Raw genomic sequence first — 17,765 nt, 5'->3', positions numbered from 1 at the left:
GATATACCAATAAAACAAAATAAACAGAATCTAAATTGGCTAAATTATTTATTTTGTGCACACATGCGCTTGGACCACCAGGACACCCAGATGATAGATACTCCCATGCCTGCTGAATTCATTCTGATATTCTGCAGCACATGTTTTAGAAAAGAAAATGCTGGTTATGCATTTTCACAGTCTTAACAGCAGCTACAGCAGGACTTTATGACGGTGATAGTTTTGAAATGGAACAAATTAAATGAAAGTATGTTGCTGCAGTCCAGAATCTGAGTCATGGGCATCTGCGCTGCCTGAACAGAGGAGAGCGATGACCTATATTAGAGTTTGGGTGGTGACAGCTCCTCGTGCCACTTTGAGCTCCCTGTTATAAAACTCCTGGATGGAAACGCAGCTATCTTGACTCTCTGTTAAGTAAGAATGATGGATCTGGAGTTTAAGGAGAGAGAGATTGTGTGGAGGAGGGGCTGCAGGAAATGAACACACCAGGGAGAAGGGAGTAACACTGACTTTATGTTATTTGATGAAAGAGGAGGATTTGTTGTGCTGTGTGTGTGTGAGGGTAGGTTATATACAGGAGTGGGAGGGAGGAATGTGTGTGTATAGGAGAGAGAGTGAGAGAGGTTTCTTCTCAGTTGTTCCTCCTCTCAGTCTGACACCAGCAGTCTGCTTTTCCTCCTCGTCTGAGACTCCTGCAGGTAAGAAAAGCGACCAGACACTCTGACAAGATGTGACAGCGACTTTATGACAATCGACCGACTCTGCATCGTAATGCTGTACAAAAAAAAAGGAAAAGAAACGGTGAATGAAGGTAAAGAAAAAAGCAGCCGGCGGTGCGCTTGCAGAGACGTGCAGAGGCTGAAGAAGTTATTCACAAGTCGCCAACTCAGCAGTAGCTTTTTTTTTCTTTTGCAAACTTACCCCGGCAGCTATATCACCGCGCACGCTCTCACGCGCCGGCCTACTGCCCGACATTGAGTGCGTGTGCGCGCGTATGTGCTTTATCCGGAGTGCAGATGCATGCCAAGTTGATGCTCTGGCGTTGTAGACGTGGCTTCTTAAACCAATTCATTATAACAGCTGCATGAGTGCAGTGTGTGTTGATCAGCTGATTAGTGGTTGTTACTTGTTATGATTCACAGACACACACGCGCGCACACACACGCAGGCACGCATTGGGGTGATGTTTGTTGGTAGAGTATGATGTAAGAGATTAATTTTTGTTCCCGTTTGATGATATTAAACCAGCTATAAAATCTGACTAATTGTTATTGCCTTTGTAGTTGCACAGCTTTCAGTAACTTTAAAACGTCTGTTGCACACTTTCTTTTCCTGCCTTAAAGCAAGCTGAACGTGTGGCCTAATCAATTTGACAGCATGTTGCATAATAAAATAAGGCCAAGGGTGTGTCAGCCTGCTGTGTGTTTGCCCGAAATCTTCAAGTGTAACTCATGTTTCTGTTTATCCCCCTTAACATTTCTGCAGTATTTTCAAATTTTGCCAAAATGCAGAAACACACTGAATGGAAGGTTACCACATAGTCTTCAGTAAGGCAGGTCATTAATGTGGTCATTAGTTTTCAAAAACCTAAGCATGTAAATGTAGAACTTATTAAAGACAGGTGGAGATTTGATTCTGAAACTGCAACAAGCAATTTAGTAAGAACTGGCTGCATCCTCTGCCACGGAGATCTGTGACAAATGTTACGGTCATGCCAAGACGTGTTACCAAAAGCCACAAAAGGATAACACATGGTGCTGGAGGAAATGTCACTTCATTTTTTGGAGACCATGATATTAATTATTAAAAATCAATCAATCAGTAAATAAATAAATATTCTTGCCAATCGGGTGAGTACTGGATGGGATATACCAGGTTAGACCAACGTGGAGGACCTCAAGTGGTACTTTTAGGGGCAAATCCTAAACAATACCTTTAAATGCACTCATGCATCAAATAATGTTGCTACCCATGCTCGACCCTCACCTTTGCCATTTACAATGATTGGCCTGAAGCCACATGATCACATTTCCAACCCATCCTTTGAAGCAGAATTGATATAACCTTGTTGGTGTTCATTTGTGTTGATATTCAGCTATCAGGGTGAAGGATGTGAGATATGCATCCTATACGTATGTGGTTGCATGCAGTCCTACAAAAAGCAACAGTGCTGGCCTGAAGGTGAGGATGGCATACATGGGTCAAAAGCTGATTGGTTTAATAGTGAGCCCCACAGACACTGCCCCCTGGTGATAGTTAATAGCTACAATATGTGGACATGGTCTGAAAAGCTATGCATAGGCGCTACGTAGGACACACGCATGACACCATGATAGTCCCTCTAGTTGGTTCGCTGATATGCATGTAGGCATTTGTACAGTATTTTTATATGGCACAAATATTGCTGAAGTTTTGACCTGTTCAGGCTGTTTTCATGAACACGCTGGAGCCCTGAACTGTTTTAGGACTTGTTAAGACAGAGGTACACACGTTCTCCTCCTGCCTGTGTTGGTCCTTTCTGGTAACTTTGGTTTTCGCTCACAGTGCAAACACATGCTTGTTACAGGTGAAATGCTAATTCTAAATGGATGTATCTGATATCCCCGTGTTGGTGTTGTTCCCATCATAATAATGTTGGTCCAGGATCAACATTGTAATTGTAATTTTTGTAATGTCATAACTTTGAGTTTTATATAAAACTCTCTTTAAGAACAAATGGTCAACATTTTAAGCATTTTCTTCATTCATTTATACAACGAACAAATATTTTATTTAGTTTGCTTTGTTGTTGGCCAAATGTAGGTTTGCTAGCGATAGTTTTTAAGTACGTTAGCTAACTTCTTGGCTGCTGCCAGTTGATCCTTGACCAGTGCTAGTGTCATAATATAAGAGCAACACCAACACAGAGATATCAGCTCATGCTTCTGAATGAGCCATAGGTGTGAGTGAGTGTCCTTGTCTCTGTGTTCAGTCCTACATTAGTGAGAACACATATGTTTCCTTCTGCACGCCACATGAGAGAAAGGACATCAGAATGACACGATTCTTCTCAATATCTAAGGTTGAGGTGCAAAAGCTGCTTCAGAAAACCCAAGAAGATGCATCTTTTCTTCATCTCGGTGCACAGCGGCTGGGCACTGCCTCCACTGACCAAAACCTATAATTTCAACAAGTGTTTCCTATCTTGGGACTGTAGAAATATTACTTCCTGTCACTAAGGGTTGGCTTTTTATAAGCTGACAGGTTGCCAGTCAGTCAAGCAGAGTGCCTGCTGAGCGCTTCCCTGTCCTGTGCACTGCGTTCCTGTGACACTGTAAAAATAAGCCACCCATTCAGGGACACTCTGGTAACTGGAGAGCAAATATACAGTAGCATGTGGGATTCTTTGAAGTCTGCAAAATATTTTTTGTGTGTCAACTGCAGTGAATCCACAGTTGACAGCTTTCCAAGAAAAAAATCCAAATAATCACTTGGATTTTCCACACCAGCTCAACGTTCCAACGTAAGCACTTTCAAGCTGCACCACTCATCCTCTTCTTATGGTTACTGCTTTGTGACAGAAATACAGCTTTAGTCTGGATTGTCTTTAAAAGGAACCGAAGGCCATTTCTTGTTGCATTTGCCGCTGAATATTGCCAAAATGACAGAAATACAAATTCATATGATAAATCTGAGCCTAATTTTTCAGACATGTTGGAGAACAGAGCAGAGATGCGTTGCGTGACATCTGACAGGCTGTAATAGCGAGGCAGATAATAACTGTTATATTTTACTATCAGTAGTCAGATAAAAACGTTGGGGCAGCGCTCCAGTTATTTCATTTTTCTCACAGTCATGCGCCATCTGTCATCTCAAATCCTTTTAACATTCATCCATCACTGTAAAAACCTCAGGGAATCTCTCATCTGTCTCTTCCCTGTTTATTTCATTTCCTCAGTTTTCTCCTTTCTCACACAAACATTTCCTCTCGTTCTGTTATGCTTTTCCTTTTCAGAGGCGTTGCGTTTGAGGATGAAAATGAAATAGATAAGAGCGAATGAGAGGAAAAGGTGAAAAATGCAGACCAGACAAGCACATGCAGTTTTGTTTTTATGGCCTAAGAATACAACTCTCATGGGCTTCATTTCCTGCAGCAGCAGGCCTCTAATTCTATCAAATAAAGTTTTTTATTAAGACTTTTTTCAGAGACTTAGATGCTTCTCTGAGAAAACAGAAAATTACAACACATGTAAATGGAAAAATATTAGATCAATATTCAGATTTTTATTGATTAATTGTTGATGGACTATTTTCTGTTGCTGGTCATGTTAGGGAAAACGAGCACTCAAAGCACTTTATACAACATGTGTCATTCAGAAGCAAATCAGGGTTCAGTATCAAGGATACTTTGGCATGCAGACTGGAACAGCCAGGGATCAATCAACCAACCTTTAAGTATGTAGATGGCCTGCTCTAATTCCTGAGCCACAGGCGCCAATATGTAGTTAACAACAAACTGGGCAATTGTTTCCAGTTCAATTTAATTTTTTATAGTGCCAAATCACAACAACAGCTGCCTCGAGCAAAGCAAAGATAATACAATAATAAAGACAAAAGCCAGATGACCCCCTATGAGCTAGCACTTGGTGATGGTGGGAAGGAAAATCTCCCTTTTAACAGGAAGAAACCTTGAGCAGAACCAGGCTGAGGGCAGCAGAAAACAAAATGTGCTGAGATCCATCATGAGGGGTGCTCACTGTCCACCAGTCAGTTGGTCAGTGTTACATCCCCTGCTCCTTAGGGCTCACTGTAGAACCCAATGTAGACTAATCTTGAGATTTTTATTTAATATAACATCAAAGTTTGTGTCTCTAGTTGTGTAAGGAAGCTCAAAGGAAAAGATTGTAGCATTCCCCTTTTAACCAGATGGATTTTATGGTCTTGTGTTTCTCAGTGGTTACAGTTTCGGGGTGGGAGGGTCTGGCTGACTCTGGGTTGTGCATCTTGGAAACATATGTACTCACGTTACCATAAAGCACTCTGGGTAAAGCATCAATCAAGTGTCATATTGTCTGTGCTATGGTTACTGTTACACAGGCACATAATGATGGACACATTTGGGTCTTTTTCTTCATAACCTTCAATTATGTAGTCAAGTTTCATTTGTAGTGAACAGCTTTGAAAAGATTCTCAACCAAAATATTAATTTTGTTTTATATTGTGATCAAAGTTCCAGCCTCAGAAAACTTTCTCACTCTTGTTTTTAGTCTATAGAAAGGCTTATATTTCACTTCTTGATCCTCTGGATACTATACGATAATCCTAAAATAACATAATCTGGTCTGTCAAGTTGACCTTAAGTTCTTACATTTCAAAATGCCAAACATACTTTTAAGAAGTAGTACGGTTTTTTCAAGCCTTTGTTTTTGAATACTTCTTGCTGCAACTCTAAAACCACAATGTCATGGTAAAATTGCATTGTAGTATATTACATCTTGTATAGATCACTAGATGTAGGTGCACAATGGCTAATAAGGGCTGCAAGAGAAACCTGAGAAATACTGTCAATATCATTGTCTCCTGAGAAGATGCAGTTACAGTCCAGATTTATAGACCAGATTTCCACAGGAATGTGAAAAATACGGCACACCAACAAACAACATAACTAACCAAAAAATGTTGGTTTGGGGGCTGATCGTTTTTCACTTTCAAATTCCTCTTTATCAGAGAGTAAAAACACCATTATTATTATATGAGCCATAAAGTTGCATGCATCTGTAAACATCTGCCATCACTGTGGCCTCATATGGACATACAGTTTAACATTGTCCTGGAGCATTACCATTATTTTGATTGCTTATTTCTTTTCTTTCCTTCCATCCTCAGGTTGAGACAGCCATGTTGTCGGGGTGTTTTGGGCTGCTGTTGCTCCTTCCCTTGGTTTGCTGTGTCCCCTCCCCCTCCAGGTCTCCTTCCAGACTCTGCAGACGATGCTGCGACCAGCAAGATTCTCCCGCAGCCACGGCTCAGTATCAAATGCCTGAAGTCCGAACTGTCATTAACATGACCATCCTCAAAGGTACCAGGGACTTGAAAAGCATCTGTTAAGCTCTGAAACACTGCTGATTACAGACTGCGTTCAGTTGATAATTGCAGCTTCACTTTGATGGTCAATCATGCAAATGATACCATGACTGGAGAATCGTTGCTTGTTAATTTACTAAAAAAAAATCATTCACTCTTTAAAGTGTGTACTACGAGGGCTCTATTTTAAGCTGCATTTACAAAGTCTGCGCTTTTCCTTTTCCAGGTGTGTGTGTGTGTGTGTGTGTGTGTGTGTGTGTGTGTGTGTGTGTGTGTGTGTGTGTGTGTGTGTGTGTGTGTGTGTGTGTGTGTGTGTGTGTGTGTGTGTACTCCTTAATCAGGAGAGTAATCACATATCTATAATAATGGAATAGAGCTACTAAGTGTAGCCATGCAGTGATGGCTAAGTGGAACTGAGAGTAAAATGAGAGATTGTCAGTGAAAAGGAAATTAGATACTCGCGCAACAGAAGGAATCTGGAACCACTTCAAAAATCAGCCGCTTTTTAACATTTTGTAAAGCAGCAGGCAGCCAAATACTAGTGACAATGGTGGCTTTTCACAGTATCTGTGGTAGGAAATGTATATCAGCATCAAAATATGAATGTATGCAAGGATTTCATTAAGGTGGAATGACATTTTGTTATAATAAATGCATCAGTCAACAAGCCAAAGCCCAAAGGCCAAACGAGGGAAGTTTGCAGTTTGTTAAAAAGCACGTCACAATAATATATACAGCTATAAACTGTATAGTAAAGTCTCCTGTCTTCTGCCACATAGAGGCCTCTCTGATAGATAGTCAGGAATCCAGGCAACATACTGGCCATCACAGACTTCTTGGATATTCTGTTCGGTAACTGGGCAAATAATATTACTTTTAATACAGTTGCAAATATTTAATAAAAGCACCAACACCACAAACATCAAAGAGGTCCAGTTCACTGATTTAAACAGACCGAGGGGTATTGTTGCCAACGTGCCAGCTGGATGGGTGGGTAGCATGAACACCCGACTTCGTATCTACTGAGGACCAGCACTGGTGGCTGCTAGTATTTTTTATGTATCTTCCTCTAAACATGTTTGTTTCTGCAGTAAAGACATTTTAACTTGGAGTCTACATAAACAGACTGTTCCCTGTCTGTTACCTCTGACTTACATGGTACTGTGTTACTGGAGGTTACTAAGAGTCTTCATGGGGTTCAGAGTTTGAACCAATGGCAGGTTGACCATACATCCAATTCTGGACTGCATCTAACCTGAACCTGATATTCGTGCAATGAGTTTTAAGAGAATGGGCAACTTCATTTGAAACGGGCTGCAGGATACTCAGACTTGGTCTAAACTAAACTCAAAGATAATTACACTACAAAATGACCCATTTAGAGAGAGAAAAACAATGCTTGCCACAGTATAATTCACCAGGCTCTAGACTGCATTGCCAAATAAGCAGGCAGTTACTTTGGTGTCCCAGATTTTCAGTGGTCCAAAAAGTCCTAGGTTGTCTTGTTGCACTAGCTTCTACTAATACTTACCAATTACAGGGCAATATTAAAATAAATGTGAGAAACCTTAAAGCTTACCTGATCTTAAAGCTCTTTGTCACAACCCACTTTCAACATCACAAATATTTCCGAGCAAATTGTTCCTACATTGTGTATTTTCTTTAAAAAACCAAAACCGTGGTTACTTCAATAACCACAAATTAACACCAGTAAACGTGGGCTCGGTTACACAGCTATAGACACACATCAAGCAGAACGTGGGGGAAAAGGACCAACAAAACATGTCCTACTAACCTCAGGCCCACTTTAAATTAAAAAGAAGCAGATTAAATAAAACTTGGAAGTGGTCCAGTTTGACTCCTTAATCTGCCGTCCTATAAACACTGTGGATCCTGTGCTTACTACACCTGCTTACACAGTCAAATCCATGACAGCTTGTTTGAGTTACTGTTACTGCAGGCAGTGAGGAAGGCCAACAGTGAAGACTTTGAGTGTCAGTGTTTGTGCATCTGTGTGGCTTTATCTGTGCGTGCACATACTAGTACATATATATATATATATATATATATATATATATATATATATATATATACAATGAAGGTAAGAGAAAGAGGGGGAAGTGTTGTGAGAGAATCAGTGGGGTTAAAAAGTGGGAATCAGTGGGATTTCCCAATGCAAGAGATCGAGTTGGAGAGGGATTTGCAAGAACATGTGTGTTTAATATGATAAGTCAGTCAGCCAACTCAGCCAGAGCGATCCAGATGATGTGTCATCACTCTGTTGTTTTATCTGTTGGTTCTTTGATTACCGGACGTGCCAAGTCTGTTCTGACCCGTAAACCAGTCCAACCATTGAACCACAAAAATGTCTCTGCTGGTCTATCATTAAGCTTCTCACATGCAAACACAGTTCAAGTGTTTTTGTGCCATGTCACAACTTTCCTCATCGAAGTCCAACTGTAATTTCATGGACTCAGTGGGAAGTCAAAATGTGAAGCAACTTTGCGTTGCACAGCAAGCAAACTGAACTAAGTGCATGATCAAAAATGCAGCAGTATGTGCTGTTGGTTTTACTCAAACAGTGTAACCATAGTCAGTAAGTCAATCTCAGTTTGCCAAATTTCTCAAAAGAAACACGAACCTTCAGTCACGGGCAAATCAGAATTTACACCCACACATTTTCCTTTAGTAGCATTACATTGAAAAGTTAATTTGGTGTCTTGATCCATCCTCAAAATCCCAGAAACCTGATTCTGTTCATCTGGACATTGTGTTTTTATTGGTAGAAACAAGGAGGGGGCCTAATGGTGCATTTTGAAACGTCTTACAACTGCAGCATTTAACCAGCTCTCTGTGAATGGTACTCATGGCCATTCATCAAAGGTCATGACAATTTGTATATTAATGATCATAATACTGAACTCACGGCCTATAATGTACTTTTTATAAGGTTGGGGAAACCTGCAGTCAACTGACACTGAAGAAATCACCTGGATGACTGACTGAAAATGCAACATTCAGGTGATTTCTTCAGTGTCAGTTGACTGCACTCGGGGAAAAAGTTCTGTTGTTCACCTTTAGGGCTGTGCATGGTGAATCGCCCACCTATATTAGCAAACGTTTGTATCCATATGTCACCAGCAGGACTCACAGGTCTTCTGATCAGGGCTTGTCACTCATCCTAACATATTAGCCATCATAATAATTACTTTGTGCCTCTGACGGCTTCTTCAAGGTCAAATAAGACCAAACTTTCATAAAATGTCTTTTATCTCTAAAACTATGCTTAAAAATCTGTTGCCTTAGTTTGTATTTGCAACATTTAGGTATTGTTTAAATACACGTTATAGTTTCCATCCAATTATCAGGTCACATTTGACCTCTGACCTTTCATGTCTGCCTTTCTGTCAAGTTGATTCCAAAATGCATGACTTTGGAGTTAAGTCTTGGTGTCGTGCAATGTTGCTTAATTTTAGTAATAGGATCTTATGTTTGTTTCTATGAAACCCTGCAGTTTAACGTTTGCTGCTTTCAGTGTCAGTGTACTTTCAGTTCCCAAATTAACATGTTTATCTAAAATTTATCTTTTAAGTTGCTCAACTTGTGGGTCTTGATCCACTTTCGGACTCTAGATTCATCCCAAGTAAATCAAAAGCAAATAAAAAGAAGTGTTGCTTGATGTACTTGATACATGGAACAGCAGTGTCCACATTCCAGCTGCATAGTTGTAAAGAAAAGCAACAATACCATTGGCTAATTGGTGCTTTTTTAAGTGCATGTGACTCTCTTTGATAACAAGTTTATTGTTGCAGTCATTCCTGAATCTGTGCAGCAATTCTCATCTCTTTAACTTTCCACTTGTAACTGCTGTTACAATCTCCGCCCATACCGCCATGTATACTACTTTTGAGGCCTCGGGCCTGGGAAAGGAGCAACGTCTGTGATCTTTTTCCAGACATTCAGTGACTCATAACCATCTGATCGTAATATCCTAAACCTACAGTGTCATAGACCTATATTTGCCTACAAGAAGAGCAACAGCAAGTCTTAGTGATATTTAAAATACTATTCTATGTTGTATATAGTGTATGTATTAAAATGAGCACATGAAAGTTAGTAATTAAATTAAAACCCATGACGTAAACGTGTATATTTCACACTTAGAACCATTTCCTTGTTTGCCATTATATTTTTTTATATTTTTATTTTTTGTTAAAAATAGGTTAAAAAACATGTAAAGGTTTCCAAACCAAAGAAACAATGGGTTTTTTCTCATCTAAGTATTTTGCAACATGTAACAGTAACTGTGTATTATTGCCGGATAAGTCACTCACTGTAGGTCATTGTGACCAGATGTGCTGCTAAGCTACTGTTTGTGGAAACTGCTGTAACTCTGCTCGGGACTTTTTTGCTTGGACGCTGGTCACAGCTGGAGACGTCACTGTGGCTCTGTGGAGAGGATGAGCAGTGCTTACCTCTACAGGAAGTGTTGGTCATGGTTAAAGAGGGAAGCACTGTGGCTTCTTCCTGTGGGGTTTAGCGATCCCAGAGGTGTTTAACTCATAACTGAAGTTTTAGTTGCCTAAAATAATGCAGAGCAAGCTCAGCAAGACTTCGCAAGAAAGTCATATTTACAGGTTTCTTTTTATCACCCTATAACCTCAGAGCCTCTCAAAACTGACGAAACTATCATACACCAGTTTTTTTTCTAAAAGCTATAGTGTAATCTCTTTGTACAGGCACTACAGTATTTAGGAGAAAACCCAACCAATAATATGATCCCCAGTATCTTCCAAACAGTTAACACCACTAGCCTGAACTCTTGATCATGAACTCTTGGCATGTGGTCCTAAACTTTTGATAAACAGCCTGTTTCCGTTTAAACGTTGTTTCTAATAAATTGCATGCTCAAAATATGTTTTGTCTCACTCCCATTTCTTCTTGTTGCATGTTGAAGCTCTGCTTGGAACCTTGTCAAGATCCAACAATGCAAAATATGATTTTCTGCCATTTTTTAAGTGGTCTTAAATTTTTGATTGGGACAGTACAAGGCAGGATGGAGCCATAGTTTCATGTTGTTTACGCCAAGTTCTGACCATCTGAAAGTTGCATCAGAAATTGAGATTGAGGTTCATCAGACCAGGCAACATTTTTTCAATCTTCTATTGACCGATTTTGGTGAGCCTGTGTCAAAAATTGTAGTCCTTTGCTGCTGTAGCCATTCTGCTGCAAGGGAGAAGCATCTCTGCATTCCTTGGTTGTGATTAATGTTTTTTTGAGTTACTGTTGCCTTCTTATCAGCTCAAAGCTGTGTGGCCATTTCCCGCTGACCTCTGACATTAACAAGTCAGTTTCACCCAGAGAACTGCTGTTCACTGGATATTTTCTCTGTTTTGGACCATTCTCTGTAAACCCTACAGATGGTTGTTTTGGAAAATCCCAGAAGATCATCAGTTTCTGCAATAATCAGCCCATCTAGAACTAATGCCAGTTTTAGAGTCACGTAAATCATCTTTCTTCTCCATTCTGATTCTCAGTTTTAAACTCAGCAGGTTGTCTCGACCACGTCTACATTCCTAAATGCACTAGGCTTCCTCCATGTGACAGGCTGATTAGATATTTGCATTAACGAGCAGTTGAATAGGTGTAATGAAGCGGCCAGTCAGTATGTATGGCAGAAAATAGGGAGCACAAGTGCTTGCCTTTAGGCTTGTCAAGCCATCTTCGAATTGGCCTAGAATATTGCTGTAATAAAGTTGCACGTAGATCCTTGATGATAGATAGATTTGAGCCAACTCTGCTGTCAGCTGAAAGTGAAAATGGTCACCCACTTTTCATCCCATAATTTCAGTAAGCTGCACTGCTCCTAAATTAGCTTCTGTTTATGTATTCCTGAGCCTTTTCTTGGCTCACATCTTTTTACAGCTGTTCCACAGCGATATGGTGATGGCATGTAGGAAGGCTTACCGAATAAGCAGTGTCACTTGACATGCAAATGTACAATCAGCTCAAAAGTATTCTCTTGTGTTTCAGGAATAATAGCACCATTCAAAATGTTCGCTTAAATAGAGACATTTCAGTCAGTAGTCACAAAATCGCATTAATCATTTTTAGAGCTTGTTGTCACATCGCATTTAAATTTAAAATCAAGAGGACGTTTTGGTGGCGTGTGGTGGCAGCTTAGCAGAATCCAGGGAAGACAGATATAAACAAGAAAAGAGCAAATAAAAACTAGGAAAACATATCCAAGTAATTTTTTTAAAAACATATTTTAAGCTGAACATGCACCAATCAGGTAAAGTGATGAAGTGAATAAAACTGATTATCTTTTCACCTGCTAGTGGCTGGGATATATTAGGGAGCAAGAAAACATTGTGTTCTCACAGTTCATGTGCTTGATAGAAGGGCCATACTGCGATGACTTGGTCAGAGCATCTTCAAAATTGCAGCTCTTGTGTGGTGTTCCTGGTCTGCAGTGGTCAGTCTATCAATCTATCAAAAGTGTTCTAGTAGTGAACCAGCGACACGGTCGTGGGCAGCCAAGGCTCACTGATGCACGTGGGGAGCGAAGGCTGGTCCTTTTGATCCAATCCAACCGATGAGCTACTGTAGCTTAAAAATGTAATGCTGTTTTTGATAGAAAGATGTCAGTGCATCGCAGGCTGTTATGTAGAAGACTGTACAGCCACCAATCAGGGTGACCATGCTGACTCCTGGAAACAATGGGTATGTGAGCAACAGAACTGGATACCAGAGCAATGGAAGAAGATGACCTGGTCTCATGAATCACGTTTTCTTTTAAATCAAGCAGATGGCAGTGTGAGAGTGATGCACTATGGGAAGAAGACAAGCTGGCAGAGGCAGTGTGATGGGCAATGTTCTGCTGAGAAACCTTGTACCACCTACCTAAGCACTGCTACAGACCATGTACACCCTTTCATGGAAATGGTGTTCCCTGATGACTGGAGGCTCATCCAGCAGGATAATGCTCCCTGCCACAAAGCAAAAGTTCTTCATGAATGGTTTGAGGAGCACAACAACGAGTTTGGGGTGTTGGCTTGAACTCCAAATTCCCCAGATCTCAATTTAATTGAGCGACTGTGTGATGTGCTGGACAAACAAGGCCAATCCACGGAGGTCGCACCTAGCAACTTCCAGGACATAAAGTGTCTGCTGCTAACATTTTGGCGCCAGATACCACAGCACACCTTCAGGAGTCTAGTGGAGTCCGTGCCTTGATGGGTCAGGGAAGATTTAGCAGCAAAAGGGGGGCCAACACAATATTAGACAGGTGGTGTTGTTATGTTATGACTGATTGGTGCATTTAATTCATACACCAATCAGTTTGTATGGCCAAAAGGGAGGCAATTTGAAGGAAGCAAGGCTAGATGACCATTTTGATACCTTTGGATTGCACCAACCCCTACTTGTTCTTTTAAGGGAGATTTTATGAAACAGTGCGTCATCACGAAAGCTCCAAGTCAGTTTTAGAAGAATGATGCTCATTCCTCCAGTAGAGCTCATGTGCTGTCTCAGGGTGTCAGCAGTAGTAGTTCACCTTCAGATGCCTAGAACAGCAGCAGAAAAAGGAGAAATAAATGTGTTTAACTGAAATGATTACAGTTCCTTCTGGTCTTTGGCTGTGATTACTTCAAATTTAATGAGGCAGTAGATTCTGGAAACAAACTGCTTTTTACAGACATGCTGTCCTCACAAGGTCTACCCGAACATTTCGTCTTAAAGTCCACGAGGAGGTCAAGTTTAAAATAAGCACTACTTTGAATGAAAGAGTTCCTTTAGATTTATAAGCAGGATTTGAAATGTCAGATATAAAAGGTTTACTGGAATTTGTTGCTGCTTCTAGATTTGTAGCCACTATGAAAAAGTTCAGGCAGGTACTGTGCGCACAATAAAACGGAGACCTGAAAATGGAAGAGTTGAGAGAAAATCTTTGAATCCAACTAAATGCTGCACTTTGCTAAATGGCAAGATCACTTTGAGTTCTTGGAAGAAAGAAACATCTGGTGCAGCCAGCTGGGAATAAATTAATGTGGTCTTGACATGCCTTTGCTATTAATGGGTACAGTGAGCAGTAGTATATCTCATTTTGCAAAAGCTAACCTCTTCTTTATTAAAATGTCTGTTAAGAGCTTTACTTTTAACCCTGTTAAGCCAAGTGTATCACATTTGATACATGTGTTGAGCCTGTGAGTTTTTGAGACTTCTACTCATATAAAATCATTTATGAAATTTAAAAATGAAAGATTTCATCAGAAGGTTTACTAAACACTATATTTTCAAGAATATAGAATTTTCTGGCAATTATTTCATGGTTCAGGCTTTAAAGGGTTAAAATATTCAAACATGCAAGTCACGCGTGTGGGTTTTCTGTCTTCCTCCCTGTTCATGTTTCATTTTGTCCCTTTAGGTGATAAAGGAGACAAAGGAGACAAAGGTACACCCGGAAAACCAGGTCTGGAGGGCGCTCCTGGCTACCGAGGCCCCATGGGCCCTAAAGGCAGCAAAGGCCAAGCAGGTGCACCCGGAGACGCCTGCAAGATCCCTCACTCTTCTTTCTCTGTGGGACGCCGCAAATCCCTGCACAGCCTGGACTACTACCAGGCGCTGGTGTTTGACACTGTGTTTGTCAACCTCTACGAGCACTTTAACATGTTCAAAGGCAAGTTCTACTGCTACGTGCCCGGGATCTACTTCTTCAACGTCAATATCCACACGTGGAACTTTAAGGAGACATACCTCCACCTGATGCACAACGACAAGGAGCAGGTGATCCTGTACGCTCAGCCCAGCGAGCGGTCCATCATGCAGAGTCAGAGCGTCATGCTGGATCTGGCTCTGAATGACGAGGTCTGGGTGCGGCTCTACAAAAGGGAGCGGGACAACGCCATTTACAGCGACGACGTGGATGTTTACATCACCTTCAACGGATACCTGGTGGCTCCCAGCATCCAGTGAGGAGAAGGCAGGATGGAGAGGCTGTGTGGGTCCAATTACTAAGTCTTTTTCCCAGGGATATTACTTTGTGCCAAGAAACAGGTACTTATTAGCGCACAAAACAATTTAGGTGCTTAAATATTCCTTTCAACCCAGAGAGGAAAATGCTGTTTTGTTAAATAAAGACTGCCCAAAATGCTTAAATCTAAACCTTAAAAAGAAAAAGGAAATAGGAGGCACAACTGGTACAGCATAGGGGAAAAAAGTTTAAATAATTACTTTGTACTAGAAATACTTTATCGTACAAAGATCTTACTTTTTGTGCCATTTCCCATGATCACCTGCTTTCAGGTACTTTTTAATCAGACGTCACACCAATTTTTCAGGAGTTTAAAATCTGTGCAATCAGTTTTACGTGACATTTATGGTGCGATGCCTCTTAGCAACATAGAATCTGTCAGAGTGAAATGTATTGTGGCAGTCGGCTATTCATTAAACAAATGTCCTCTTTCACAGAAGCAATTTAAAATGTCAGTTCATCCAAATTACAAAAATGTCCCACAGCCGCCACCATTCCACCATCTGTATGGAGCCATGCAGAAATGGAAATGCTGAATCTAAAAGATCCACTGTCCTAATATAAAATGATTGCATACACATTATGCAACTCCACGAAACACCAGCTAACAGACAACAGGGTCGATTTTAAGCATTGCATATCCTCAGGTGCTTTACAGGAAATTATTACATTATGGAGGGACTTAAACACATTTGACTTCCAGGCTTTACACATTATACTGTAATTTACTCAAAGTATAATTTACTCACTGCAAGTAACCGAATACTTAAAATTACTTTACAGGTTTCTTGCAAAAGCCTGACTTGTTACCCTCTTATGTACCTGCCGGTAAATATAATTACATTGTAATTTCATATAAAATACATTGAATTACACCCTTAGTTGTGAGTTTTATTACAAAAATGCTACCAAATATTTGCAGAATTTTTGTGGAACAAATTCTACAGGGATGCACCCAAACACAAGACATCAGGTAAAAGTCCAAACATCCCAATCTTTAATGCAAAACACTGTCAGAGATCACACTGTCAGAATCAGACAGCACAGCAAACGATCCAAATGAGGTGCAGGGAAAAGGCAAAGATCATGGAGCAGTTCAGAGGTCATGCATGAGAATGCAAAATACGAACATCGGGGACAAGGCACAGGGAAGATGAGCAATAATAAAACAAATACAAAAGAAATCAGAGTGGGTCGTTCAATCTCAAAAGAAGAAGAAAAATAATACAGATAAATATTTGCATACATCATAATTTGTTTGTCAAAACAAAACAAGCAGTTGTAATTATATTTACCTACAAATACTTAACGGCAGTGAGATCGTTGAGGTCGAGTCATTCTCATTCTCACTCCTTCACATTTCTTCTTTGCTAGTGAGCTCCAGCCCGTTTTTTTTTTTTTCAAGTGGATCACAATGGCTGTGAGCATCTGCTCTCATACATAACGAAAATCATAATCCAACTCGAGTGCTTATATTTGCAGTGACGTGGCAGGAAAATATTGCACAACTGGATTTACATTATTGTCTTTTTGTAATTTTGGTGAGCTGACCACTTTCCCAGCATATGAAAATACATACGGTGCTTTTATCAAATTCAGGAATGTATTTGACAGTTATTGTTTATTGTTTTAGGGACTTGAGGCTGCAGAGCAGTTTATGTAAATGTCTGTAAATGAGCTTTCTATAATAGCTTTAATATGTTTTACCACTTAAGCTGTTGGGTCTGGACTGTGTATGTCTACGTGTGTTTGTTTATATAACATATAAAAACAGTATTCCCTTCACAAACCAAGTCTCTCCTCATTTGTATTAGTGAGCAACAAAAGGGCTTGTAGTTTTATATCAAATGAAGAGCTCTATACTGTGTCAAGATTCAAAAGAGCTTTTTTGTGTGTTAACAATTCTGGAAGATTTTCCTCACCTGTCTAATTCTCTTCATGTTGCACCCTCCAGATTAGTGCTTGGCCACTCAACCTTATGAGGGGAATGACACTTGTGATCAAGTCTGAAAACTGGCCAGATTTCTAAAATAAACAAACAAACTAGCAAACAAAAACCCATCTCAAACTCTGAGAGACAGCGGATGAGTCCACAGCATGCCAGCTCCATCTGTTTGGCCATATATCTCCCATTAGCTGTAATGCCGTCCTCAGGGAGGCTCGGGGAGGAAGCCTTCGATGGAGATCTGAAAACTGTGATGGGAAACAAAGCAGGACAGCTTTCCTGGATCATTTGCCCAGACTAGTGGAGCCTGTTCCAACATGCACAGCAGGCAAGCTGTTAGTTCAAATGAGTACTTTAGGGGTTTAATTTGGTTTGGTTTAGCTTTTCCTACTATGTTTTGCCATTACAGACAGAATATTTACGTGCAAATAAATGGGTCAAAATATATATTTGAGTAAAAGATACTCTTTACATCAAAGGCAATTAAATGCACCATTAGAGAGAGAAATAAATCAGCAGTGAACCAGTGGCAAAACCAGCAAAACTATTGGCAATAAGAAGTCTAATGGGAAAAGCTTTACACATAGTGTGTAAACTGGCTCACTATGTTGCCCATTAACAACAACAGCACTTAAAATAAATACTCTCACAGTCGGTTAAAGCGATAAGCTCAATTAACTTCAAGTTTACAGGATTCATGAAAACAACCGTCCGGTTCAGGCT

General features: G+C 40.3%; 1 protein-coding gene across 2 annotated transcripts; it reads left to right on the top strand.

The window, feature by feature from the left end:
* Nucleotides 1-424: 424 nt before the first annotated feature.
* c1qtnf6b (C1q and TNF related 6b) lies at nucleotides 425-16,886 on the top strand. 2 transcript variants are annotated; one of them, XM_086294939.1, is made up of 3 exons: nucleotides 425-698; nucleotides 5,866-6,058; nucleotides 14,492-16,886. In XM_086294939.1, exons 2-3 carry the CDS (start codon nucleotides 5,878-5,880, stop codon nucleotides 15,037-15,039), a joined length of 729 nt encoding a protein of 242 aa, XP_086151065.1. In that variant the 5' UTR covers nucleotides 425-698; nucleotides 5,866-5,877; the 3' UTR covers nucleotides 15,040-16,886. The 2 variants fall into 2 exon arrangements, with proteins under 2 accessions (XP_086151065.1, XP_086151064.1); XM_086294938.1 differs by lacking the exon at nucleotides 425-698 and adding an exon at nucleotides 704-811.
* Nucleotides 16,887-17,765: the final 879 nt, after the last annotated feature.

This window comes from Aulonocara sp. 'chitande type north' Nkhata Bay, linkage group LG6, assembly GCF_057382095.1.
Source record: "Aulonocara sp. 'chitande type north' Nkhata Bay isolate Kocher_YH1m ecotype deep benthic linkage group LG6, A_spYH_male_GT1.1, whole genome shotgun sequence".
Lineage (NCBI taxonomy): Eukaryota > Metazoa > Chordata > Actinopteri > Cichliformes > Cichlidae > Aulonocara > Aulonocara sp. 'chitande type north' Nkhata Bay.
Note: the sequence above shows the minus strand (reverse complement) of the source record. Positions and strands in the feature narration are given on the sequence as shown.